Source organism: Mytilus californianus, unplaced genomic scaffold, assembly GCF_021869535.1.
Source record: "Mytilus californianus isolate M0D057914Y unplaced genomic scaffold, xbMytCali1.0.p SCAF_4, whole genome shotgun sequence".
In the NCBI taxonomy this organism is placed as follows: domain Eukaryota; kingdom Metazoa; phylum Mollusca; class Bivalvia; order Mytilida; family Mytilidae; genus Mytilus; species Mytilus californianus.
The window spans coordinates 21,312,933-21,339,684 of record NW_026262690.1 but is presented as its reverse complement, the minus strand read 5'-3'; the positions used below and the strand labels follow the sequence as shown (position 1 = coordinate 21,339,684).

At 32.8% G+C, this 26,752-nt stretch overlaps 2 protein-coding genes and 2 long non-coding RNA genes across 5 annotated transcripts in view; 3 read left to right on the top strand and 1 right to left on the bottom strand.

The window, feature by feature from the left end:
• Window positions 1-1,205: 1,205 nt before the first annotated feature.
• Window positions 1,206-5,573, top strand: LOC127737680 (uncharacterized). Its single transcript, XR_007999755.1, has 5 exons — window positions 1,206-1,316; window positions 1,961-2,137; window positions 2,616-2,665; window positions 4,337-4,456; window positions 5,530-5,573. It is a non-coding gene; the product is annotated as an uncharacterized LOC127737680 (long non-coding RNA).
• Window positions 5,574-6,181: 608 nt separating this feature from the next.
• LOC127699253 (uncharacterized) lies at window positions 6,182-12,250 on the top strand. Its single transcript, XM_052203006.1, has 7 exons — window positions 6,182-6,295; window positions 7,011-7,166; window positions 9,029-9,069; window positions 10,043-10,068; window positions 11,078-11,181; window positions 11,592-11,735; window positions 12,196-12,250. The coding sequence occupies exons 1-7, from the start codon at window positions 6,267-6,269 to the stop codon at window positions 12,248-12,250; spliced, it is 555 nt and encodes a 184-aa protein (XP_052058966.1). The 5' UTR covers window positions 6,182-6,266.
• A 16-nt stretch (window positions 12,251-12,266) lies between these two features.
• Window positions 12,267-26,752, top strand: part of LOC127737652 (uncharacterized) — a 55,267-nt gene continuing 40,781 nt past the window's right edge. The window contains exons 1-13 of the mRNA XM_052248511.1: window positions 12,267-12,349; window positions 12,906-12,958; window positions 13,420-13,539; window positions 14,157-14,203; window positions 14,542-14,627; window positions 15,501-15,662; window positions 17,302-17,339; window positions 18,015-18,034; window positions 18,728-18,837; window positions 19,381-19,530; window positions 20,190-20,251; window positions 21,151-21,258; window positions 23,146-23,195. Coding sequence (XP_052104471.1) covers window positions 12,333-12,349; window positions 12,906-12,958; window positions 13,420-13,539; window positions 14,157-14,203; window positions 14,542-14,627; window positions 15,501-15,662; window positions 17,302-17,339; window positions 18,015-18,034; window positions 18,728-18,837; window positions 19,381-19,530; window positions 20,190-20,251; window positions 21,151-21,258; window positions 23,146-23,195 — 1,023 coding nt within the window. The 5' untranslated portion in view covers window positions 12,267-12,332. The remainder of the gene's footprint in view (window positions 12,350-12,905; window positions 12,959-13,419; window positions 13,540-14,156; window positions 14,204-14,541; window positions 14,628-15,500; window positions 15,663-17,301; window positions 17,340-18,014; window positions 18,035-18,727; window positions 18,838-19,380; window positions 19,531-20,189; window positions 20,252-21,150; window positions 21,259-23,145; window positions 23,196-26,752) is intronic.
• LOC127737683 (uncharacterized) lies at window positions 24,759-25,408 on the bottom strand. 2 transcript variants are annotated; one of them, XR_007999757.1, is made up of 2 exons: window positions 25,316-25,408; window positions 24,759-24,818 (listed from the first exon to the last, which is right to left on the bottom strand). It is a non-coding gene; the product is annotated as an uncharacterized LOC127737683 (long non-coding RNA). The 2 variants fall into 2 exon arrangements; XR_007999758.1 differs by lacking the exon at window positions 25,316-25,408 and adding an exon at window positions 24,985-25,145.

The window sequence follows — 26,752 nt, the reverse complement described above, 5'->3', positions numbered from 1 at the left end:
GGTAAGTTTGATTCTAAAGGCTTTTCTGTAATTAAATATGTGGGCAAGGAAGGTTTTGTGTTAACCTTTTTTTAACCAATCTCTTACAATAAAAAAAAATCAAAATTCTTTACTGGTTGAGGACCAGTTACCGTCACTAGGCATTTTTCATAATAATGGATGCCTTGCATTTTTGCTTCATATTTAAAAACCTTCTTTGTTTGATCCGATTAAGAAAATGAAATTCCAAGTTTTTTTCGTTTTTATAACACGTTGTGGGAAGATACACATGCAGGGATATAACGTCATTACTTAATGGCATCCTCGATTTGAGAAAGCTTACTGTTTTCAAATCTATTATATATCCAAGCCATCTTCAGAACACGCATTTCTATTATAAAATTAAGGACAGATTCATAAATTTAAAAATCATTTACAGTATATTTTATTGATCTCAAGTAACATAATTTATGACCTGTTCAGACTTTGCGAAAGGAAAAAAAGATAAAGAATATATGCAGACTTTATGACTTTGCACTTGGTTAATTTAGCAAAAAACCTTCTCGTCTTACCACAGAAAAACATTATATGACATAAATACTCATTCAAAGTGGAAATGTCTATCATTTAGTGAGTAGATTCTTAAATGATGGTAACTGGTCCTCGTAACCATAAAATTTCATGGCACCAGTATAACAAAGTATGTGGTGTTTAACCTAATTTTTGGTTACCTTTTTTATGTTAAAAGAATATTTTCAACTGGAGTGCCTGTAAAAAAATATTTGAGAAAAACTACAAATTTCGAAGGTAACTGGTACCGGACCAGTATAGTTTTTTCAAAGATTTCTTTAAAAAAAAACTTGTAATAATATCCATCATGATTTTAAGGACCTCTTGACACCCCATCAGATCTATATCTTTATTACATAACAACCCCAAGAAATTTTATGATTAATGCATACAGAAAAATATTAAAGAATGAAAAAAGAAAATCATTATAGAATGAAATAAAAAGTCTTGTTACCTTGTAAAAGTGTAGTAACAGTTATTAGGAATGTGGGCATTATTGAAAGTAAAATAGTTAAACATAAAACATTATTAACAAAGAAGTAATATGAAAGAATTTCTAAACTTGAAGATTCTTTGCTATTATAATCTATAATATAGATTTAAGTACATTCAGGATGAGTTATCCTTTTTGATTTTCTTTTATCTTTGTTTTCTTAGAATGGGTCAAAATTTACAGAAAACTCTCTTGGACCAAATTCTGAAGTATATTGTGAAACAGGTGTTGTTTGCCATCTTATAGTGGAGACTTCTCAACAGGGAGGGGTGTGGTAAGTCTGAAGTAAATTTTGAAACATGTGTTGTGTGCCATCTCATGGTGGAGACTTCTAAACAAGGAGGAGTGTGGTAAGTCTGAAGTATTTTGTGAAACAGGTGTTGTTTGCCATCTCATGGTGGAGACTTCTAAACAAGGAGGAGTGTGGTAAGTCTGAAGTATTTTGTGAAACAGGTGTTGTTTGCCATCTCATGGTGGAGACTTCTAAACAAGGAGGAGTGTGGTAAGTCTGAAGTATTTTGTGAAACAGGTGTTGTTTGCCATCTCATGGTGGAGACTTCTAAACAAGGAGGAGTGTGGTAAGTCTGAAGTATTTTGTGAAACAGGTGTTGTTTGCCATCTCATGGTGGAGACTTCTCAACAAGGAGGAGTGTGGTAAGTCAAAATATCAACATTTATAGCAAGTTTATAGGAAGAATTTTTGTCAAAAGAGATTTTAAATAAGTTTAGTTTCTAGAGTTAGAAAAGTTCTTAGTATAAAATCATTGAAGGTAGACATTGCAAACAAAAGATACTGATAGCTCTGAAGAGAGAGGAAAAATTATGCAAATATCAAAGATTGTGTAGATTTATTAAATAATAATGGTTCAGAATTCTTGATTGTTGGTTTTCTTCATAACATAGAATTTTCTTTTTTAGTCCAAACATTAAAAATACCAACCCCAGTGTTCAAGGAGACAAAATATCAGACGTTTATGTGTTTGATCCAAAAGAGTCAACTGCTAATTCTAAAATAAAGTGTACAACAGATGTAGCTATTAAACCCAGTACAACAGAGGCTGGAAGGAAAGAAGTCTGTGTCACAATTGAGAAAAGGTATAATGTTAGTTCTTGTCTTCCACACAACAAATATTGACAGAATGAGACAAAAATTACTTGATGCTGTCGTTGACAGTCCTGTGATTTATGCTTTATGTTGAGTTTCTTTTCCACATTTCATTAGAAGTGATATCCTTTACTGTAAGATATATGAGATCATTATTGCTCGCTTTGACTATGAAAATCATAATAATGACTGATTTTTTTCATAAATTTGAATATTTTTAACATCTGACAACAATAGCAAACATGCACAGATCAACACCTCACTCATAATTAAACATCTTCAAATATTAATTTCATTTTTAGTCCAATGGTGTGGGAACGCACCTTAGAAATCTTATTTATACAGCTAAGCTGGCTAAAACCTGGAATAATCTTACAATTTAAAAACACTTTCTTGCAGATTTTTACACCAGGGGTTGAATCAACTTGTGAAAATTAATCATGTTTTTCTCATATTTTTTTATTTTAGTTCAAGAAGTCAAAGTGATACAAGATGTTACAAAGTAATTGTTAAAAGAGGTACACTTGTTGTTAGGAACAAAAACAAAAATATCTTTGGACATATAAATACTTTATTCTAGCTTTCAGATTCTTTTGTGTATTGATTTTGTTTCTCAAGATACTTTTATTCTGTTAAAAATTTCTACAGAATATTTTCATCTTTTTCAGCTCACCTTCCCCAAAGGGCCAAGTGAGCTTTTCTCATCGCTTGTCATCCAGCACACGTTGTCGTCAGTCGCTAACTTTTACAAAAATCTTCTCTGAAACTACTGATCCAAATTTAACCAAACTTGGCCACAATCATCATGAGAGTATGTAGTTTTAAAAAATGTGTCCGATGACCCCGCCTGCCAATCAAGATGGCAGACATGGCTAAAAATAGAACATAGGGGTAAAATGCAAGTTTTGTCTATTATCTTGAAAACCACTATAAATAGAGAAAATCTGACAAGGGTAAATATGTTTGGAATGATGAGATCTACCTATTGCCCATTTACTTCTAAACTGTCAGAAGACTTTATATAGGAATTAATGCCCTTAAATGACGAATTTTACCAACTTTTTAAATCTTTGCCTATTATCTTGAAAGTTATATTAGAAAGAGAGAAACTTATAGCAAAAATGATCTACAAATAAGTCTGCATGGTTGAAATCGTCTGATGACCCCTTATTGGAGTTACTGCTCTTTTAACGATTTGTTTCGTTTCACAAGTACTTCTGTACTTTATATTTCCATATCTTTGTAAACATCAGATGTGTCAGTCTATTCAGTCTCATGTTTTAATGAAATAATTATTTTTTGATACTGCATGTACTGTCGATGCAATTGGATTTAAATATTATATATGTTTTCAACCATTTTATATCAGGCTGACAACACAAGGTACAATATTGAATATGTACAACATGATGAACTTGCGACCTCAGATGAGTGAAACCTTGAATGAGTCAAATAGTTATGTCATGTCCCTCCAACTTTGACTTATTGAGGTTCGACTGTATATGTTTCATTTTGTCTTGCCTTGACAAAATCGAAAAAGCAAGATTTAGGTATATTATATGATTTAATCATAGGCTCATAACTTTCACCTTTGGGTTTTTCATCATTCAAAGTTTAGGTGGGGTGTAAACATTCCCAGTAGCATCAAAGTTAATGGTACAAGTAATGTTGTAAATCCATAAACCACAACTATTTATACCCCCACACAACTTTGTTGCGTAACTTAGAATTTTGATCTAAATATACTACTGCAACAGTTTGTCAGCGCAAACCCTCTGAAACCACACAACAGAATTTCATGAAACTTTGCAGTTAATGAGGACATAATATGTAGATGTGCATATCAACAAGAATTGTTTATCAGTTGACTTTTGTAGGAGTTATGAGTTTTTGAACTTAGGAATCTGGTGAATTTTGTATGCCCAGTGAAAATATGGGGGCATGGGGTATGTAAGCGTGCTCATAAAGGTTCTTTAATTTTAGATGTTTTCCCCCTTTTTAAAAAACACTTATAGAATGGCTTATACATTAAAAATTGATAAGGATGAAATGAATGGTTTAGACTCTAACACTGTATTTTTACCCATTAGCATAAAACATGGCAAATATTTACAATAGAAAAATATATATTCATAAACTATCAAACATGTTGCTGGAACTTAATCATGTCTAATTTACATTTACTTTAGGTGATGCTTGCAAGCCAGTGGAATGTTTAAATGGAGGTATTTGTAAGAGTGTTGACAACTATGAAGGGATAGCAGTCTGTGTTTGTCCCTTAGGCTACTCAGGGAACAGATGTCAGAACAGTTAGTATCAATTTGTATGGAGTTTAAAACAGTTTTGCTATAAAAAGATAGATAAAGTTATGGGTTTTAGTACGTGTAATTGCTCTTGGCTACTTGAGTAACAGAGGAGTATAAAAATCAATTTACATGAATGTTTTCGTAAGGAGGTAGATAAAGATGAAGAGATAGACCAGCAAGTCCGCAACAGACCACTTAACTGTCTCTTCCTTCTCCCAAGACCAGCAGGTCAGCAACAGACCACTTAACTGTCTCTTCCTTCTCCCAAGACCAGCAGGTCAGCAACAGACCACTTAACTGTCTCTTCCTTCTCCCAAGACCAGCAGGTCATTAACAGACCACTTAACTGTCTCTTCCTTCTCCCAAGACCAGCTTGTCAGTGGCAGACCACTTCACTGTTGCTTCCTACTCCCCAGACCAGCTGGTCAGCTGCAGACCACTTCATTGTCTCTTCCTTCTCCCAAGACCAGCTGGTCAGTGGCAGGCCACTTCACTGTTGCTTTCTACTCCCAAGACCAGCTTGTCAGCGGCAGGCCACTTCATTGTCTCTTCCTACTCCCCAGATCAGCTTGTCAGCGGCAGGCCACTTCATTGTCTCTTCCTTCTCCCCAGACCACTTCATTGTCTCTTCCTACCCCCCAGATCAGCTTGTCAGCGGCAGGCCACTTCACTGTTGCTTTCTACTCCCAAGACCAGCTTGTCAGTGGCAGGCCACTTCATTGTCTCTTCCTTCTCCCAAGACCAGCTTGTCAGCGGCAGGCCACTTCATTGTCTCTTCCTTCTCCCAAGACCAGTTGGTCAGCGGCAGGCCACTTCATTGTCTCTTCCTTCTCCCAAGACCAGCTTGTCAGCGGCAGGCCACTTCATTGTCTCTTCCTTCTCCCAAGACCAGCTGGTCAGCGGCAGGCCACTTCATTGTCTCTTCCTTCTCCCAAGACCAGCTGGTAAAATTATTAAGGTGATAGCAGCAACTATACAAAATAACTTTCATTATAAAACAAATAAAGAAAGACAAACTTTTACACTAAAAAAAAAAAAATGACAACTGCATTCAATTTTGTAAATATTTCTTACAGAAAAAGACAATTCAGTGACACCATTCACAGAGGAAGAAATTCCAGTAAGTACTATAGATACCTTGGGAAATTTCTAAGTTAACTTTGTTCCTGTAATACCTGTCAACAAACCTGATTCTACAACACACTAATAATTTACTGTGCCTTCAGTGGTAATTACTCTCTAATATTACCTTGGTAGCAATGAAATACTGTGATGTCCCAGTTAAATAAAAACTGATAATTTCATGTGAAATAAATCTGATAATTTCACTCATCTGACATTATAAAACAATGGGTGTTGTCAAGACATTATCACTGATGTTATGTTAAAACAAAGTGTTGAAAAAGAATAGTTTCTTGTATTTTGTACTTTTTACATTGAAAAGCCCAGGGTCAATGTAATAAAAAGAATAACTAATGGAAGTAATCTAATATAAAAAAATATTCACTCGTGACCAAACAACCCTGATAATTAACTCCTGCACTATGCTCATTCTTCAATTAATGTGTTGTTCAGTCACTCATTAAATATATTTCTATATTTGAAATCCTCAATTAGTTATTCTATAAATATTAACAGTCCTTGAGAAATAGGACAATCTTCAATAATAGTTGTGCAATGACAAAATAAATTATGGGATATCAAAATATTTTAATTTTAGAATGCAGAAAAAACCAAAGGAGCCCCTAGATTTACAGCAACGTCCTTACCTGAGACAATTCATTGTGTGCTAGATCAATCCTGTCATCTACCAATGAGAGTTACAGATCCTACTGGAAATATGTAAGTTATATTTTCATGGAATGGATATTATTACGTGAGAGTTACAGATCCTACTGGAAATACGTAAGTTATATTTTCATGGAATGGATATTATTACCTGAGAGTAACAGATTCTATTTGAAAAAAGTTCACCTTATTTCAATCTTGTTTCCTATTTGAAGGTATACACAAATGTGCAACTAGAAGGGGTCACTTATTTGATGTGTTAAATGTGTCAATGCTGAATGGGTTGCAATTTCACCAAGCAATATATATTATGCTAATGGGTCATAAATGTTCATCCTTTGATTAGACGACTGTATAAACTGTACCCCACTCAAATGTTATATCAAATTGATATATATGACCCCATGTGGTAATCATCTATCTGCTGAAACTTTAATTGACAAAGTTAAATAGTCCTTTCAAATCAAATTAAGATGTCGCAGAAATATATCAATGGGTTATGATTTAGTCTTGAAATATAGACATATGGGTCTTGATTTTCACAAGACTTCAATATTTGAAAGGGGGAGTGTTTTTGAAATCCCAGCTGCGTGTCTGTACCCTAAATCCTGTGTTGCAATATATACATACATGTAATCATTGCACAAAATATAGCAATTCATACATAATCCTTGTACAAAATATAGTAAATTAATAAATACCACTTAAAAAGTAAAGTTGGTGAGATTTCAGTAAAAAATATTTTTCTAGTTGTTATTTGTGATTTTAGACCTGTGATAGGATTTGGACAAGTTGATCCAGGAATAATTACTTCTCCTCCCACAGTGACACCTAGTGGTAGTAATACATATACAACTGATGTGGTAGTTACTCCTACAGAACTGGGAAAAAGAAGAGTTTGTGTACAGACAAAGAACACAGAAAAGTAAGCTTTTTTATTTGGTACTAAATGATAAAATATATGTTAAAAGGGCATTGTTTTTCAGAATGAAGAACGATACTGTATTATTTGAGTGTGTTCTTGACCGTATGAGTATTTGGACCATATGTGTATATACTTATATGGTTCAACCATACCCGTATGGTCTAGGTAATTAAAATGATGAACGTTCATAAGTTTAAAAAGTCGTAAATTAAGAGTTTCTAATCAAAATTTTGACTTATTTAATCATATGGTAATCATTGTTCCATGATTAATGAAATAAAGCAAATTTTTCTCACATGCTCATTATCGATTTTTCCATACAGTTTAATGGTTAATTTAGATATTTCTTGAATTCATTTTAAGTCCACATAGAAGACAACTTTTTTGACTCACAGTCACTTGGGACATTGAACCCTCTTTATTTCTTTTTACCCTTGTTTTAGCTCACCTGGCCCAATGGGCCAAGTGTGCTTATCTCATCACTTGGCGTCTGTCGTCCGTCGTCGTCCGTTAACTTTTACAAAAATCTTCTCCTCTGAAACTACTGGGCCAAATTAAACCAAACTTGGCCACAATCATCATTAGGGTATCTAGTTTAGAAAATGTGTCCGATGACCCCGCCTGTCAACCAACATGGCTGACATGGCTAAAAATAGAACATATGGGTGTCAGGTTGAGATCTATCTGCCCTGAAATTTTCAGATGAATCAGACAACCTGTTGTTGGGTTGCTGCCCTTGAATTGGTAATTTTAAGGAAATTTTGCAGTTTTTGGTTATTATCTTGAATATTATTATAGATAGAAATAAACTGTAAACAGCAGTAATGTTCAGCAAAGTAAGATCTACAAATAAGTCATCATGACCAAAATTGTCAATTGACCCCTTAAGGAGTTATTGCCCTTTTATAGTCAATTTTTAACAATTTTTCGTAAATTTTTGTAATCTTTTACAAAAATCTTCTCCTCTGAAACTACTGAGCCAAATTTAACCAAACTTGGGCACAATCATCATTAGGGTATCTTGTTTAAAAAAATATGTCCGATGATCTCGCTTGCCAACCAACATGGTCAAATTGGCTATAAATAGAACATAGGGGTAAAATGTAAGTTTTGTCATAATATTTTGAAAACTGCTATAAATAAAGAAAATCTGACAGGGTAGAAATGTTCAAAATGTTGAGCTCTACCTATTATCTGTTTATGTCAAAACTGTCAGACAATTGCAGTAAAATGATGAATTTTACTATTTTTTTCATTTTGCCTGTTATCTTGGAAACTATAATAGATAAGACACGATCTTCAAATAAGTCAAATAGCGAAAACCGTCAATTAAGTCTTTATTAGAGTTATTGCCCTTTAATGACAATTTTTTCCATTTTTTTGGTGTTTTTGACTAAAATCTTAAAAAACTACAATAGCTAGATAGAACTTTTAACAGCATAAGCGATCAGCAAGACAAGATCTACAAATATGTCTTACAGCCAAATTCTTCATTTGACTGGTTATTGCAGTTATTGCTCTTTAATGAAGATTTCTACCAATTTTTGGTGTTCTTGAAAACTATAAAAGATAGATAGAAATTTTAAATAACAAAAATGATCAGCAAGACAAAATCTACAATCAGGTCAAATTCTGCCAAAAAAGTTAGTAGATAGGAGTGATATACAGTGATTGTCCTTGAAATGACGATTTTATTTTACCCTCTTTTGGTTTTTTTTTGCAAAAAATAAATTAGATAGAGAAAAACTGTAAAACAGTAGTCTACAATGTTGAAGATGTACATAGACCTAGGTGAGCGACACAGGCTCTTTAGAACCTCTATTTCAATTAATTCTAATTTGCAACTGTACTTTTTATTGCAGTGTTAATATGGATGAAGTATGCTACAACATTGAAACAAGCGGTAAGACTTTCCTTTCACAAATAAGAATATTTTTATGCACTGACTACAGTACTTAGAAATAGAAGACAGGCTTTAAGTTAATGAAAGTAAATAGTCAGTTTTTTAAGATTCGTTGCCTTTTAACCAATATAAAGGTGCCTATGTTTACCTGTTTACTGTAATAATTGAATTATTTAATAATGCACAGTTCTCATATAATGTTAACTGAAACTGTCTATCCATCTATAGCTTCGACCAGCCTGATGATTTAAGAGATCTGAGGAATAGAACATTACTTGACAGAATTCCTTTCCACCATATATGGTATACTGTGCACCTCCATTCATATTTTCTTTTTCATAATTTTTAACCAAGATTTCAAAAGGAAAAATTACTCTTTGAGGACATCACATGCACATAAATTTAACTTTTTCACGGGAGACTTCATCTGGTGATATATAAATTATGGTATTTAATTTTATAAAATAGTAAACTGTTTGTTGTATCTTTAAGAATTTATAGCTATGTTTAAAGATGTGTATAATGATAGATGATAAAAATACGAATTATACAGTCTCTAAGAAAACCTTTTAAGATATCTGTCACTTTTTATGCAAATTGGCCGTCCTGAACATGCATGAAATATTTGCCACTGGACGTTAAGCAACCAACAATCAATCAATTATGCAAATTGGGTATGCGGTCTAATTTGGGAACTGTTATATTAGATAAACAATGTCTGTATCAAGGTTGAAAATGAAGTCTTTTTGGAAATTTTAATGGGAAATATTACCCTTGGAAATGTAAATTGTTGTAAAATTGCCTTGAATTGCTTTCTTGCTCTGACACAATAACTTCTGTGTTAAGCAGGAAACATTTAAGGCATATCTTGTTTCCATAAATGAACTCCAGCAGGGTACATGGTTACCCTGTTATGTTAGATTTGAATGTTCACAGGTCTATGGTATTGAGGTTGTACAAATTGATATTTCAGAAAAGAATTCTCCAGGTCAAGGATCAGTAAGTATTTCTAAGTGAGATTTATGAATACAAAGTTTAGGAACATTTAAACGGTGAAGCTAATGTTTTAAATAAGGTATACTTTTTACACAGCATAATGGAAAAGTAACAGATTGTGTGACAAATAAAAAATGCATGAATGTTATTTACTCTAACTTGTGAATATTTTATGAATTTTCATTCATCTTTTATTTACTTTAAAAAGACATTGCTGTAAGTAAGCTGTTTGGAAAAATTCCATACTGTAAACAAAAAGAATAAAGAGCTATCATTGTAACATGTTTGACAAAGATCTTACTCCATTAGGAAAAAAGGATATTTGAATAAATTTTTTGAATATATCCTATATTTTATACATTTGTATTTGTAAAAATCAATTGTGGTTTCTTCATCAATATGTTACCATTGTTTGATAGTAAGTATTGTATTCCTTCTGGTGTACATTAAAAGATCCAACCCAATTGTAGTTAATGTCCTGAATCAAATTTTTCAATTCGGTTAAAAAAATTATCAGACCACTTTCAACAAGACACAGTTAAGGCATCAATGTCAACACTTTTGTTCTCACTGAAGACATGTTAAAAATGTAAAACAAATGGGTACTAATCTGGTGATGGCAGCATGGTCAGCTTTTTTGTTAGCTTTTTTCAGAAGGTAGATGGATACTATCTAATCAATGTGTAGTTTATCAAAAAATCATTTACTACCAGTTCAATGTGACTTCAATATTCAGTATTGGTAGAGAAATTAGAATTTGTAAACATGTTTTATCTTTTCACTTGCTCTTTTAACATTTATGATTTGGCTGTGACTCTTCTAGAGCAGTTACGTTTGATGATATTTAATGTTTTTTGTGTCTGATTTTTTAATGGCAAAAAGTGAAACACTTGCAATCAAGTCATCATGATTTGAGATTTTCCTCAATTATTCCAAGAATCTAACAAATTCCAACTACATATTTACAATCTCATAATTGGAAACTACTGTACTTCTGTTTATAAATTTCCAGCCAAAGTTTACAGAGCCCACTGTCAGTGAGAATTCTGTTGTTGTTTGTCAACCAGGACAAACCTGTCACATACCACTGACGTATGAGACATCCAATAATAACTGGTAAGATAGGATATGAATGAAAATTAAGAGAATTGGCAGATTAAGTAAATGTATAACTTTTTTATAACAAATTGAGAATTTGTGCACTTAACATAGCAAAATGAATATTTGTGTAACCTGTATATATAAATATGTATTGAAAATCTACATAGTGGACAAATAACCCTTAAGCTCACTGGAAATTAATGATAAATAATGAAAAAAGAAAAAAATTGTGTCACATTTATAAGAAAATACAAGTATTTAATCACATCAAGTCACAATGATTTTTTGATAAGGCACTACCAAAAATTATGCCATATTTATAAAGTGTCTCCAGACAATTCTGATTGAATTAATTCTTTTTAAGATAGCTATACTTCATGTTTGTTAACCTTTGAATATTAAAGATAATTCAATTTTCATTTCAGTGAAAAAGTTACTGAAACAAGTTATATCACAGGAGTTCATATCTTCCAAGGTAGTTCTTCAGTGGGCCAGACATGTGCTGTAGATGTAGGTTTTACACCAACCCCTGATGCTGGTGGTACACAACATATGTGCTTCAAATCTGGGTAAGTTTGACTGATCTCCAGTTGGCAGCATATGTGTTGTAGATGTAGGTTTTACACCAACCCCTGATGCTGGTGGTACACAACATATGTGCTTCAAACCTGGGTAAGTTTGACTGATCTCCAGTTGGCAGCACATGTGTTGTAGATGTAGGTTTTACACCAACCCCTGATGCTGGTGGTACACAACATATGTGCTTCAAACCTGGGTAAGTTTGACTGATCTCCAGTTGGCAGCACATGTGTTGTAGATGTAGGTTTTACACCAACCCCTGATGCTGGTGGTACACAACATATGTGCTTCAAACCTGGGTAAGTTTGACTGATCTCCAGTTGGCAGCACATGTGTTGTAGATGTAGGTTTTACACCAACCCCTGATGCTGGTGGTACACAACATATGTGCTTCAAACCTGGGTTAGTATGACTGATCTCCAGTTGGCAGCACATGTGTTGTTGATGTAGGTTTTACACAAACCCATGTGTTGGTACACAACAAATGTGCTTCAAACCTGGGTAAGTATGATTGATCTCCAGTTGGCAGCACATGTGTTGTAGATGTAGGTTTTACACCAACCCCTGATGCTGGTGGTACACAACATATGTGCTTCAAACCTGGGTAAGTATGACTGATCTCCAGTTGGCAGCACATGTGTTGTAGATGTAGGTTTTACAACAACCCCTGATGCTGGTGGTACACAACATATTGCTTCAAACCTGGGTAAGTTTGACTGATCTCCAGTTGGCCACCAAGTTTTAAGCAGGATTTTTTTAACCTGTTGTAGATCCTTTTGTCACAAAAACATCAGTTCATTCTGTAATTCCATAAACTCAATATGAACACCAAAAAGAATGTACTGACCAGTTAGAAATAATAAGCTGTTAGAAAATAATTTCAATTATAATTTAGATTTTCTTTTTATGTAAACTTTATTTTTTAAATGTGAATAAGTATGGACATATTTAAACTGATCACAACAGCTATTTAAACAGATTATTAAAGTATTACTATAGGTTTTTATTATCACCTCTAAAACCTACATCTACAGCACATGTGTGGCCCATTAGAGATCTGTAAAACTTACCCAGGTTTGCAGCACATATGTTGTGTACCACCAGCATCAGGCGTCGATGTAAAACCTAAATCTAGAAAATAATTTTAATTATAATTTCAGAAGTAATGGAGAAAAGAGATGTATAATGGTGAAGATTCAAGACACATCATCGTGTACGTATTTCATGCCATAAGGTCTTCTACCAAACAAGGCCCGGCAAATATATTATAGAGGTGATAATAAAAACCTATAGTAATACTTTAATAATCTGTTTAAATAGCTGTTGTGATCAGTTTAAATATGTCCATACTTATTCACATTTAAAAAATAAAGTTTACATAAAAAGTATGAAAGGCTCGCTTCAGTACCTTTTAAAAAAATATAGGTTTATTTGAATATATATTTGATTATATACTAGGTTAGAGACAAAAAGCAAAAAGGAAATTGATTTGTTACATTTTGAGTATAAGATTTTAATTAGTGATCATTTTACTAACTCTATCAGAGAAAAAAACATCTCTTTCAATGCTGAGACTATTTCTTGAAGTTATAACAAAAAATTTCAATATCAATATTTACAATCTTATTAGGAATCAAGGGTTGTGTATACATGATAAGCTATTTGCTTTTACAGTAAGTTCAACACCTTGTCAGGTCCATCATTGTCACAGAGATGGATTTTGTTCAGTTCCATCGGGGACACAAGCTGCTTGTACCTGTCGTTTAGGATCTACTGGACCTAGATGTCAAACAGGTGAGCAGTAATAAAAGCTTAATCAGTACCAGTTTTATGTAATTTAATACATTTTAAACCTATGGAATTACCACAATTTAAAAAATTGAATCAGGAAAAATTTACTGCTGTTGTTGTGTTCAATGTATATTTCTCAGCTCCAATGGATAAACAAAGAATTTACTCCTTTCAAAAGTTAATACTTTATTAATTTTTGAAAATATGTGAATTTAAACAAAAAAATTGTAAATAAATTTTATCCTGTTATCGGATGTCTATCAACATTTGAAGATATTCGTTTTTATTTTATTTCTGAATCAGCAGAGATGTCATATTGATACTGTTCATAACTCTCTGAAAGACAGCAATATTTTCCCCCCTGCTTAACTGTCATAAGAACTGATATGATGGTCTTCATTGCATAATAATAAAGCAAAATATGCATGTACCTTTTAAATTTCAAACTTCACCAAACATTTTGAAATTCTAAGATAATATTTCTATCGTACTTTTTAGTGCGAATTTGGTACAATAATAGCTTAGCCATTCTGTCTGGTACCAGCAATAGGAGTTGAGGACAAATTTCAGTAGCTTATCTTTAACGTTGAATGCAATATAAATTTTATTTCTTGTTTCAGATTCAACCTCATCTGTTGTTCCAGTAACAGGAAGTGCCAGTCAGGAGGTTAGTAATGTAACGGCCTGTCAGTCATTAGATAATAATATCGCATGGTAAATTAATATACTAAATTTATGATCACAAAAACTGTCACATGGTGACAACTTTTGTACACTGAATTTTTCACCTGATTGACTGTCTACTTTCATTTAGGATTGGAATATGGACACACCTTTGTATGGAAGTAAAAATATTTCGTAACTAAAATTTCAGATTCCAATTCAGTAGTGAAACTCTTGCCATACCTTTATTGAAATTATTATATTGGATTGTCATATATGTGAGGAAGGAAATCAATTAATTATGATTAAGTGTAATCATGAAATGGTTGTTTTTCTTTGTAGCCTAATTTTGTTGATACAGTTGTACCAAGAGAAGTGAAATGTTACAAGGGCAGAGAATGCTTGATTCCATTTGCTGTCAAGGGGAAGTAAGCATAAGGATAATTATTTAGGCAGTAAAATATGTTTATAATTTGTTCTCAAAAATATAATATGGAATTTTTGTATTCCCCACTACTAAAATGCCAGTTGTATTTCAGTTGATAATATAAACATTTTTGCCAAACAGAATATTTAAGTGTTTCAATAGTAATTAATGCCAATTACTTTAATTTTCACAAATTATTAAAAGAGTTGTTTTTCTGCTGCAAATTTTTGGCTAGTTGACTCAGAATGCCTAATGAAATACACTAATGATTGACACAGTGATAGCTATGATAGTGGAACATCTTTTGAGCAGCATTGGGAATTTTCTTCCCAAGACAGTTTTTGTGCAAATTTTACATTTGCTGCAAATGAAGTAGTGTTTCCATAAAATATTGTATGCACATGAAGGAGGAGATATGAGGTATATGTCAATAAGAACAAACATAATCAAAGTACATTTAGTCATTCTTACAGTCTTCATCAATAGACAGATTTTTATACAATAAGTCAAGCTCTAAATGGTCCCGAGTAAAAAAAAAGATATGAATGTAGGATTTTTGAGATCTGAACCTCCCCCCTTATTTAATCTTGTGCACTAACAAAAGGTACATACAAGAACATATAATTAAAACTAGGAGGAAATGTACCTAACTTTACAGTAATGGATTAAGAGATAACAAAAGGTACAAATAAAACATGAATAGCTTATACTGTACCAAAGAGTTTTCACCATTACTGAAAGTAAGCTCAAAGTTCTTAAAACCTGCTGATATTCTGTACCACATCAATTTTATTTCAAAATTGTTCTTATTGTAATTATGTTATTATTCCTACATTTTATAATGCACTGCATTCTATTTATTTTTTATTATTAGTAGTCAGTCAGTTGAAGTCGGAGATCATGACAATGGAATGAACCCAATGATCAAACCTGGTACAAAAATAACTTCTACTGATGGTGTGTACGAACATATTCTCTCTGTTACACCTCAAACATCAGAGGGGAAGAAAGAGATGTGTGTCAAAACAAAAACTGGGTAAGTGTTTTAGCTATAGATTTACATTTCAGGGACTTGGTTATAGCCCACGTTTTTAATCCTGAAAAGTATGTGTGGTTTAAATTGCTAGGGTAAATATATTGAAAAAAACTAAAGATTCCATGTTAAAAAGTAAAATAACAAAAAAAGTGAACTCCAAGGAAAACTCAAAATGAAAAGTCCCTTAACAAATTGCAAAATCAAAATCTCAAACAAATGGAGAACAACTGTCATATTCCTGACTTGGTACAGGCATTTCTTTATGTAGAAAATGGTGGATTAAACCTGGTCTTATAGCTAGCTATAAAAGATAATGCTGGTTGCTTGAATCAGAACTTTCTAAAATTTGGTATCAATCTTCATGTGAGTATGCTATATTGTGTGATGCTTACGGCAGTGTATCTTAAGTTTGCAATAGCTCCCAGTTCAACTTATTATTTATTCTATTTTCTATGATATTGTTTCAAATTATTGAGTATTTAAGAGCTGGATACTAGTAGAGGTTAAAGTATTTATCCATCATGTAAAATTTATACCATAAAAATCTAGTTCATTTCCAAAATCTTTACCCGCACAGACATGTTATGTTGCAGTTAGAAGCAAATATTTATTGTTTCTTCAATAACAAAACATAACTATAAACAAACTCAACTGGATTTTAACAAAGATTCCTGACGGATTAATTTTTTTTCTGCCATGCTTAATACTTATTATCCTGAAAAATAGAATTGCAGTTAAAACTACCATTTGAGTTTCTTTTTCATTGGTAAAATAGTGAAAGCAAAATTAAGATGATAGTTGATTTTGTGGTAAAATTTAGTAGCGGTAAGATTGTTTGTCTGTTGGTGTTTAAGGTTCGCTTTCAGCAACCTTGGCTTTATCATGCAAATATGGCAGCCAGTTTTCTTTTGGTGGAGGAAGCCAGAGTAGCCAGAGATAACATTGAACTGTGACAGGAAAATAAATTTATTTGAACATAAATCTGAAATTATTTTGCGTCATACTGGACTTTTATTCGTGAAAACAACTTCAATTTAGATTGAACATAGATCTGAGTCCATATATAATATGGATGATATTTTTTATCCTGCAATAGACCTTTCTACTATACAAATACAGGTTGACAAATAACACGAAGCGATAAATGTATAGTACCGGTAAATGTTTATAGTCTCCTGGTATCCCGTTTCTGTTGTGAGCGACCACTTATATTCAAATTACTGTTTACGTCCCAGTTTAATTTGGGGGTCCTCATTGCAGTTCGCGTTCATGTCAATTGATTTCATAAAAGAAAAAAACAAATCCACCGGTAAGAAAGTAAATAAAAAAGCTATATGTTTTAGTGGCAATTTTCGTACATTTTAAGAAAATATCAAATGTATTTGTACTAGTTATGAATCAGGATAAAAGCTCGGTCAGACTGGTTTTTCTCTCTGTGTCTAAAGCTGGTACAAATAAATTTTATATTTTCCTGCAATGTATGAATGTTGTCTATATATTCAACACTATGACAAACAATTTCTATAAACAGAGACTAGTCATGGTTCATTTTCTTGACTGAAATATGAATTAAGTAACTAAATTGAAAAAAGAACTGGATGTGTAAGTTAGACCTTAAAATTTGTTATCTTTTTTACAGAAAAGAGGACCAGATATGTTTTACAGTTGATGTAGTTGGTAAGTTTATGATACAGCAATTAATATCTTATTTGGTATTGAACACTATTGAGAGATATTGTACATGTATATGCAAAATAAACTTTATATTTTATTTACCAGAAGATTTTTACAAAAATTTAGTCACCACAAGATTACAATTAATTGCAAAAATAAATCAAAATGTTGAAAAAAGAAACAATACAATACCAAGAATTCAAAAGTGATATAAGACTAGCATACATCCCAAGGCATGATCAAGAAATCCAAAGAAAACAAAACAAGCAAGCTATCACAAAAACATGACAGACAAATTCCATAGGAAACAAAATTAGGCAAGCAATTTAATACACATGAATAAAAATATAAGGCAAGTAAAGACTGGCACAGAATCACAAGTTCATGACTTTAAATTCAAAGAGAACATAAGAGTAGCTTACAATCATGAAGACTGGACTAAAAAATCCCAAAAGCAATTAATACTAGTGCACAAATGTGAAGAAAATATCTTACATATTGCATATTTTCAATTTGTTTATTTTTTCCACTAAACATTTGTTGTAAAGTAAGTAACTGAAACTGATTAGGTAAAGTCTTATCAGCAGATACTACAGAGTATTCGTGTTTTTGTAGTAAAAATAAACAAATTGTAAACTTAATATGAAAGATTAATTTTAAAAAAGTATATATTTTCAGATCCACCCACAGACCAAGGGGTATGTTATCAAATTTTTCCTTCATTTTGCCCCCAAAATACTTCAGTCTTTCAGGCTTTGTTATGATAAGATGGTGATCAAAAATGAAATCTGATAATATGAGGAAAAAAGTGAGGTTATGTTGTTCTTTCAGTGAAGGATGACATTCTATTTAACCTGATTTTTTCTTCAGACTTTTCTAAGGCATGTCAACACAATGTTTCTCATGTAGTAATGAATGTCATTTGGCTATGAACTTTAACATCAAGGTCTAATTATTAACTTTTGGTAAGGAACTAAGCTTACATTACATCTATTAACTACAAATTTTGTTATACATGTATATTGTAGAAGTTAAGTTTGAAATGTGTTGTTTATCTTGAGTGTCATACTAGTGACCATTATATAAGTTAAACCTTTGAACTCAAGGTCAAAATAGTTTTTGGCTGAGGCCAGAACATTGTTATCTTTTGATGTAGACTTTCAGAGTCTGGCTTTGGATGAATTCTATAAAGGGACTTGTTACATACTATTATGAGTGACACATGACATTGACATTGACCTTTTGTTTTTATGCAAGTAACCTTGTAATAGTAATATAACTTTGTTATCTTTTAGACTTGTGATATTGAGCAAGATGATGTATTTCCATTAGACCATGTGTCATGTATTGTCAAAACAAACATGTCATCGACCTTTGTTATATTTTTCTAGACCACGCCAGATTTCATAGGAACAACATTAGGACCAGACTCCACAGTGGAATGTCAAACAGAAACTCTATGTCATGTTCAAATACAGACAAATCAAACAAATGGAAAGTGGTTGGTATTCATTTTATTTTAAACTTTAAGTGTTGAATAGATTTTAAGCCTATGCTCAAGTTTTTACTTTGGTCAATTATTAAACCAAAAAATTGTCTTAGTCACTATGGGTTCTTTTGGCAAACAATAATAATATTTTGAGAAAATAGAAAGAAAACAAAAGATGTTTTTCTCAATGAAATTCTAGAAAAAAAATTAGAGCTTTGACTAAGATTTCACAGCTCACTCGACATGCAAATGTGATAATGCAAGTGGGATAGCTGATAAGAATGTTAGACAATTTGTTCACTCGATTTTGGTCAATTTGATCACAAATTTTCACTCGGATAAGTCAGCAGAAATAGGATTTGCAGTAAACTCAAACACACAAAATACTGTTTTGTTATCCATTCATACAGTCGCTTGAAAAATGTGTTACCCATTCATATTCTAACAGGAAAAGGCATCTTGAAAAAGAACAGGAAATTAATGTTTTATATGGTATGATATTGGGCAATGTTTATTCTTCAATATGATTAATAAATTTTTATTTCTATTTTACAGCCCTGCTATTTTAGAAAACACAGACAAGACATCTATATCAGATGTACATATCTTCCCATCACAAACTAAAAACTGTACAACTGATATAGTTTTGAAACCTCGGGTGACAGAAACTGGACAGAAACAACTCTGTGTTCATTTTAATGCTGGGTAAGTATTGTGAAATAAATTTAGTGCATACTTAGAATGTCTTTATTTTTTGTCTTGTTGGGAAGCTGTCTCATTGCTGTATTGCCCGTATCTTTTATGCTCAATATAACATGAAATAAAATCTAGTGTAGCATGTCTTAATTTAAAATAAAGTTTGATAAAGTGGATAAAAGCACAGTGAACATTTCATTATTCCAACAAGTGGATAAAGAGAAGTATGAAAAATATAGCAACACATATATCTAATGATCAACAAGAATTACAATCAATAAACGGTTATATCAGAGCATCCATGTTGTATCTGAGTAAAATTTCACTTATGTATGATTCAAATTGCTGCTATCTGATGTAAATATGAGTTGGAAAATTCAGGGTTTTTTTTTATTTGCAACTGGTATGAAAATACACCAATGAAATATTAATCGTTAAAATAAGTCAGTTTAATTTTAAATCTTATTCTCAATAGGTATTGCCCTTATTTGTCTCTCCAATGCACCTCAATAACTTAAAGAAATATTATAAAATGATGTCAATGGAAATTTGGGCTATTTGTTCACTTTTAATGCATTCATTTGTATTTTCAATTCAGATAATTAATTACTTGCCTAGATTTATCAAGTTAAAAATAGCTATGTTTGAAAAGTTTATTGTCTTTTTAGGACTGGATCAAAACAGGAAGACAAAGAGAGATGTTTTAAAGTGACAGTTTCAAATACAATAGGTATCTTTAGTTTAAATTTTACACTGAAATATGAATCTTAATAAAAGCACTGATATGCCTTTCTTTTGGTTTTGTAAATATAATCCTGTGCACTTTTATATAGAAATAAGAAGATGTGGTATGATTGCCAATGAGACAACACTCCAGGGGAGACTAAATGACATAGAAGTTAGCAACTATAGGTCACTGTACAGTCTTCAACAATGAGCGAAACCCATACAGCATAGAAAGCTATAAAAGGCCCAGAAATAACATGTAAAACAAGAAAAAATTACATCCCTGATTTAGGTACAAAACAATAAACATAAAACAAATATAATATATTTCAGTATGTTTGATTTTTCCTGAATATTTGAATTTCTGAAGTTGTTTAAAGATTGAATTTCACATTTTGAAATTTTTTAATTTAATCCTGCATGTATAAAAAATCCAAAGGCAGTTTATAAAATAACATCAAAATAAAAATTGTGTACAAGTTGACACCAGAGACATTGTTGCCAAGGTACAATTAAACTAACAATCATACTATGCTTAGGAACTATTTTGTTTTAAATATGTACTGCAACACTTTCCAGACCTTGCCGATTTGGTGGTGTTACATCTTATAAAGTCTATCTGAATCATTTTGCAAAGAATTCCGCTCAAACTGGTGCTAGGGGCCTTCTTATTTTTGCATTGAGGTGAGAGGTTTTTTTTTTTGCTCCATGTTAAAGGCCTCACTGACTTTGAGATGAAGAACAGCAATAAAAGCGCTTTTTTGTTTGTTTTTGCTGTGCATGTACTGATTTTGTGTCATGGATGGATACTCCATATCCTTTGTTTTTCTATTATATTTAAATTATGTGTCATTTTATTGTTTTACATATAGGAGAACTTTTAAGATATTTGACTGTTTTTAGATCCTTGCGTTCCTGTATACTGTATGAATAACGGTGAATGTCAAATAAATAATGGAAAGGGGGAGTGCATATGTCCGCCAGGATTCACAGGAAGCAAATGTCAAACTGGTAAGTAGAAATTACTACTGGATTCACACCAGATAAAGTGAGAACCATGACTCCTAGATACACAGCTAACAATGTTTAGTTTGTATAAACTAAGGTTACTTATGTGCATATACGTTTACTCCAAGAACTATGGGAAACTAGCATCAAACTTTAATTGAAAGCAAAAATTTTTCCTAATTTCTATGCAGACAATCCAAGGAAGTAGTGTGTCTAGTATCAAACTGGTTATTCAGATTTATTCCTAAATTTACTAAATTCCTAGAAATGTGTGCTAGTTTGTGAAACAAAGAGTGTGAGTGTATATCTGTTCCTAGATTAACATGAAATGTTAAGACTCACAAATACACCTTATTGCTATTTAGTCCAATCCAGAAAAAAAACAGTTACTTAGACAACTTCCTGTTTAGGTCAAGTGTCGCAAAAAAAAAGGTCCTCAGTAATGAGCGGAGGAAGGAAAAAGTTTAGAAAGTGAACATTTTGAGATTTTGATAGTTTATGATCCAAATTTTTTTAGCACAAATTAAAAAGTCATAAAAATGCTTTGTATGAAGTGTTTACAACAGTTTAAACATGTCTCATGAAAATTTATATGCACAAAACATTGATTAAACAGGGCCCCAGATATCTTCAACTGGATTATGACGTCATGAAAAAGTTATAAAAGTATCAGTTACCAGAATGAATATGGTAAAATTCTTTATAAAATTTGAACACATCAGCTTTTTCATGCAAGAAAAGAAACTGACATACCAATTTAAAGTATCCATCAAAGAAATGATCAGAATTTATAGATTAGAATAGCCCTAGACCACAATGAAAATCCAAAATAGGCCTTAGTAGGCAGGCCAATACCAGCTAAGATCAGCTTTCAGTATAAATTTCATTTCTTTTTAACATTAATAAGATTTTAACTTTTCAATGTTCTATTGGAAAGGAATTAGTTAGATAAGCCCCATTATGGCCCTGATTTCTAGCTAAATTTCAATTTGGGTTAAAAGGCTATTATCAAAATTATCTTAGTTAAAACAATGATTGATATTGCTTGAAACTGTCTATGTTTCCTGATCTGTATATGGCTGTAATCAAGTAAATTATGTCAACTTTCACCAAAATCTCAATTTTTGGCCTGAATAATGGGGAGTAAGTGTCTACACATTTTAAGAAAAAGCATGACAAAAATCCTTCTTAGCAATTCCCTTTTCCCATTTGATAAATGCATATTGAACTTGGTTGATTCCAAATCTATGTTAACTTGAGTATATTTCAAAGTGCCCTAGAAATAAATGGAACATTTATTTACCCTTCTTGGTCCGAGTACACAGTTATTTCGTAGTGCATTTCTTTTAGACAATAAATGAAAATTAAAAAAATACCACCTGCGCTTTCTCAATAATATTTTTACAGTGTGTTGTACTACTTTTGGGACAAATTATATCAAAATTATAGAAAACTTCATCGGCTCTAACTCAAAATATGGACAATTTTATGTTAAGGGGGTCTTGAAATCTTTTGACAGCTTCTGAAGTGCTTATTTTTAACCTTTTTCAGCTGGACCAAATCACTACTTTACTTTAAAATTCATGACCCAAATTTTTTTACAGTGTAATTTCATCCCCCTTCTTGCTATTTGAGGCATAAAAAATGGAGAAATAAATTTGGAAGGGGTATAAAAAAAATTGGCAAGTAACACACTGTCCACACTGGGGACTATATTTGTGGACAACGAAAATCAAAGGACGATGACTGTGTACTCGGACCTCTTGCTGATGTTCAGAAATGTGGAACACATTTCACCTGAAATAATATAAATGTACACTAACTGTTATATTAATTGCAGTGGTGCAAAATGTTGTAAGAAACTGATATTTATTTAATTTTTCATTTCAGTTAAATCTGAAAAAGTAACAGCAGTAAATCTAGGTGTATTAAAACCGGCAGTAAGTTATACAAATTTTAATAATTACACCCACATTAAGATATAATGATTTTAGTGATTTACACACTCAGTAAGTTATATACATTCTGTATGTGCCTGTCCCAAGTCAGTAGCCTGTAGTTCAGTGGAAGTCTTTCGTTCATGTCTGTCATATTTGTTTTTTGTAAAGTGTTGTGTTATAAATTAGGTTGTTTTCTCAATTGATTTATTTATTCTGAGTAATGAATATAGAAGCACCTGCAATAGTGACTTATTTACTATAAAATGAGTTTATTTTTGTGCTATTAAGGGTAAAATGTGAATAAATGGACTAAATGAGGAGAAGTGGTATGATTGGTAATGAGACTACTTCCCACAAGAGACCAAAGGACCAGGATGTTAACAATGGCTTAAAGGGAAACTCCGCAAAAAAATGAAAAATTGATATTTTGTTCTTTAAGCATAAAAAACCACATGTTCATAAATAAAAAACTTTTATTCTCTATGTAAAGAGATCAAAATCGATTTTTGAAATTCACTATCAGTTCTCGACATATCGCCATCTTGTCGGTTCGATCTAAAAAGTCACGTGATATCTATAAACCACAAAGAACAAAAAGAATTGGGATTTACCGACTGTGCGTTAAAAACTCCAATCTTCAATTGGGGATTACCGTAGACGGTTATTCAGTGTCAAAATGTCTTGTCAGGCGTACGGTTGTTCTGTCAGACAAGGTTATGACAAAAGTCTACATAGTTTTCCCAATCCCACAAAAAAAGAAAGAATTGTATCAGACATGGTTGTACAACCTTAAACTAACAGCAAATAGTTGCATCTATAGCAAGCACAAGTTGGTGTGTGAAGACCATTTTGAACAATATTGTTTTGAGGGAGATTCGATGGTAATTATCCTTTTTAACTCACCTGGCCCGAAGGGCCAAGTGAGCTTTTCTCATCACTTGGCGTCCGGCGTCGTCCGGCGTCGGCGTAAACTTTTTACATTTTGAACTTCTTCTAGAGAACCACTGAATGGAATGAAACCAAACATGGCATGAATGTTCCTTGTGAGGTGCTGACCATGTGTTGTTACTTTGTAGCCGATCCATCATCCAAGATGGCCGCCAGCGGGGAACTTAGTTTAACATAGGACCCTATGGGAAATACATACAAATGTCTTCTTTTAGAGAACCACTGAATGGAATGAAACCAAACATGGCATGAATGTTCCTTATGAGGTGCTGACCAAGTGTTGTTACTTTGTAGCTGATCCATCATCCAAGATGGCCGCTAGTGGGGGACTTAGTTTAACATAGGACCCTATGGGAAATACATAAAAATGTCTTTAGAGAACCAATAAATGGAATGGAACCAAACATGGCATGAATGTTCCTTATGAGATGCTGACCAAGTGTTGTTACTTTGCAGTCGGTCCATCATCCAAGATGGCCCCCAGCAGGGGACTTAGTTTAACATAGGACCCTATGGGAAATACATACAAATGTCTTCTTTTAGAGAACCACTGAATGGAATGAAACCAAACATGGCATAAATGTTCCTTATGAGATGCTGACCAAGTGTTGTTACTTTGTAGCCGATCCATCATCCAAGATGGCCGCCAGCGGGGAACTTAGTTTAACATAGGACCTTATGGGAAATACATACAAATGTCTTCTTTTAGAGAACCACTGAATGGAATGAAACCAAACATGGCATGAATGTTCCTTATGAGGTGCTGACAAAATGTTGTTACTTTGCAGTCGGTCCATCATCCAAGATGGCCGACAGCAGGGGACTTAGTTTAACATAGGACCCTATGGGAAATACATACAAATGTCTTCTTTTAGAGAACCACTAAATGGAATGAAACCAAACATGGCATGAATGTTCCTTATAAGGTGCTGACCAAGTGTTGTTACTTTGCAGCCGATCCATCATCCAAGATGGCCGCCAGTGGGTGACTTAGTTTAACATAGGACCTACGGGAAATACATACAAATGTCTTCTTTTAGAGAACCACTGAATGGAATGGAACCAAACATGGCATGAATGTTCCTTATGAGGTGTTGACCAAGTGTTGTTTCTTTGTAGCCGATCCATCATCCAAGATGGCCGCCAGCGGGGGACTTAGTTTAACATAGGACCCTATGGGAAATACATACAAATGTCTTCTTTTAGAGAACCACTGAATGGAATGAAACCAAACATGGTATGAATGTTCCTTATGAGGTGCTGACCAAGTGTTGTTACTTTGCAGTATGTCCATCATCCAAGATGGCTGACAGCGGGGGACTTAGTTTAACATAGGACCCTATGGGAAATACATACAAATGTCTTCTTTTAGAAAACCACTGAATGGAATAGAACCAAACATGGCATGAATGTTCCTTATGAGGTGCTGACCAAGTGTTGTTACTTTGCAGCTGATCCATCATCCAAGATGGCCGCTAGGGGGGGGGGGGGGCTTAGTTGAACATAGGACCCTATGGGAAATACATACAAATGTCTTCTTTTAGAGTACCACTGAATGGAATGAAACCAAACATGGCATGAATGTTCCTTATGAGGTGCTGACCATGTGTTGCTACTTTGTTGCTGATTTACTGTTCAAGATGGCCACCAGGATATTTTATTAAATAACGGGACCAATATTAATCCAAATTTGGCCTCAATCATTATTATTTGGGTATCTGTTATGATTTTTATCTATCTTTACATGATTTCTAAAACCAAAGTAGAGTCAGGTGAGCGACACCGGCTCTTTAGAGCCTCTAGTTTAATAACAAAATAACCTAGCAGTTCTGATAGCTATAGTTATCAAATCCTTATATGATAGGATCTCGTTGAATAAAAAAAATATAGATTTGATGAGGAAGAACAGTTTCAATTATAAGAAAGACAAATGCAGTGTTCTTGTAACAATCACTGATTTACAGAAGATTCATTAGTATGCCTCTTTTATATAAAGTGCATTGATTTGTATAAAGAATAGTTCCGTATTTAGACAAGATAATTTTTCAATTAATAAAGTTATACGATATAAAATAACATTATGATATTTAACGGCTATTGACAAGGAGCAATGTTAGGAAGAGGTTTTAGCTGGGACATAATATGTTGATATAGTATAATATTCCCAGGTTATAGATATGTAAATATCGAAATATTGGACATCTCAATTTTTATTAAAAGTGGGTTTTTTAACTAATCTTTAAATTATATCAAATTGATACTGGATCAATTCGGAACGGTCACTTATAAAGACACTTAGCTTTACAGTTAAATTTGTGACTCTATCTGGTATGTTCGGTGAAAAATTTATAGATTTTTTTTCTTTTTAAATTTTATTTACGTTATCTTATTATATATATATTTTGGCTTCCTCCCGAATTGATAATAGGTATGTCAGAATTATTGATAGATGTCGTGTCAGAGCGACACATTCAGCTAGGTATTCCAAGGACGTATATTAGATACACGTCCCTGGGTATTCCAGTGACATCCTGTCAGCTAAAAATTCGTAATACACAATTATATAATACAGGTTCATGCATGGCCTCTTTATTGAGGTACCCGCTGTG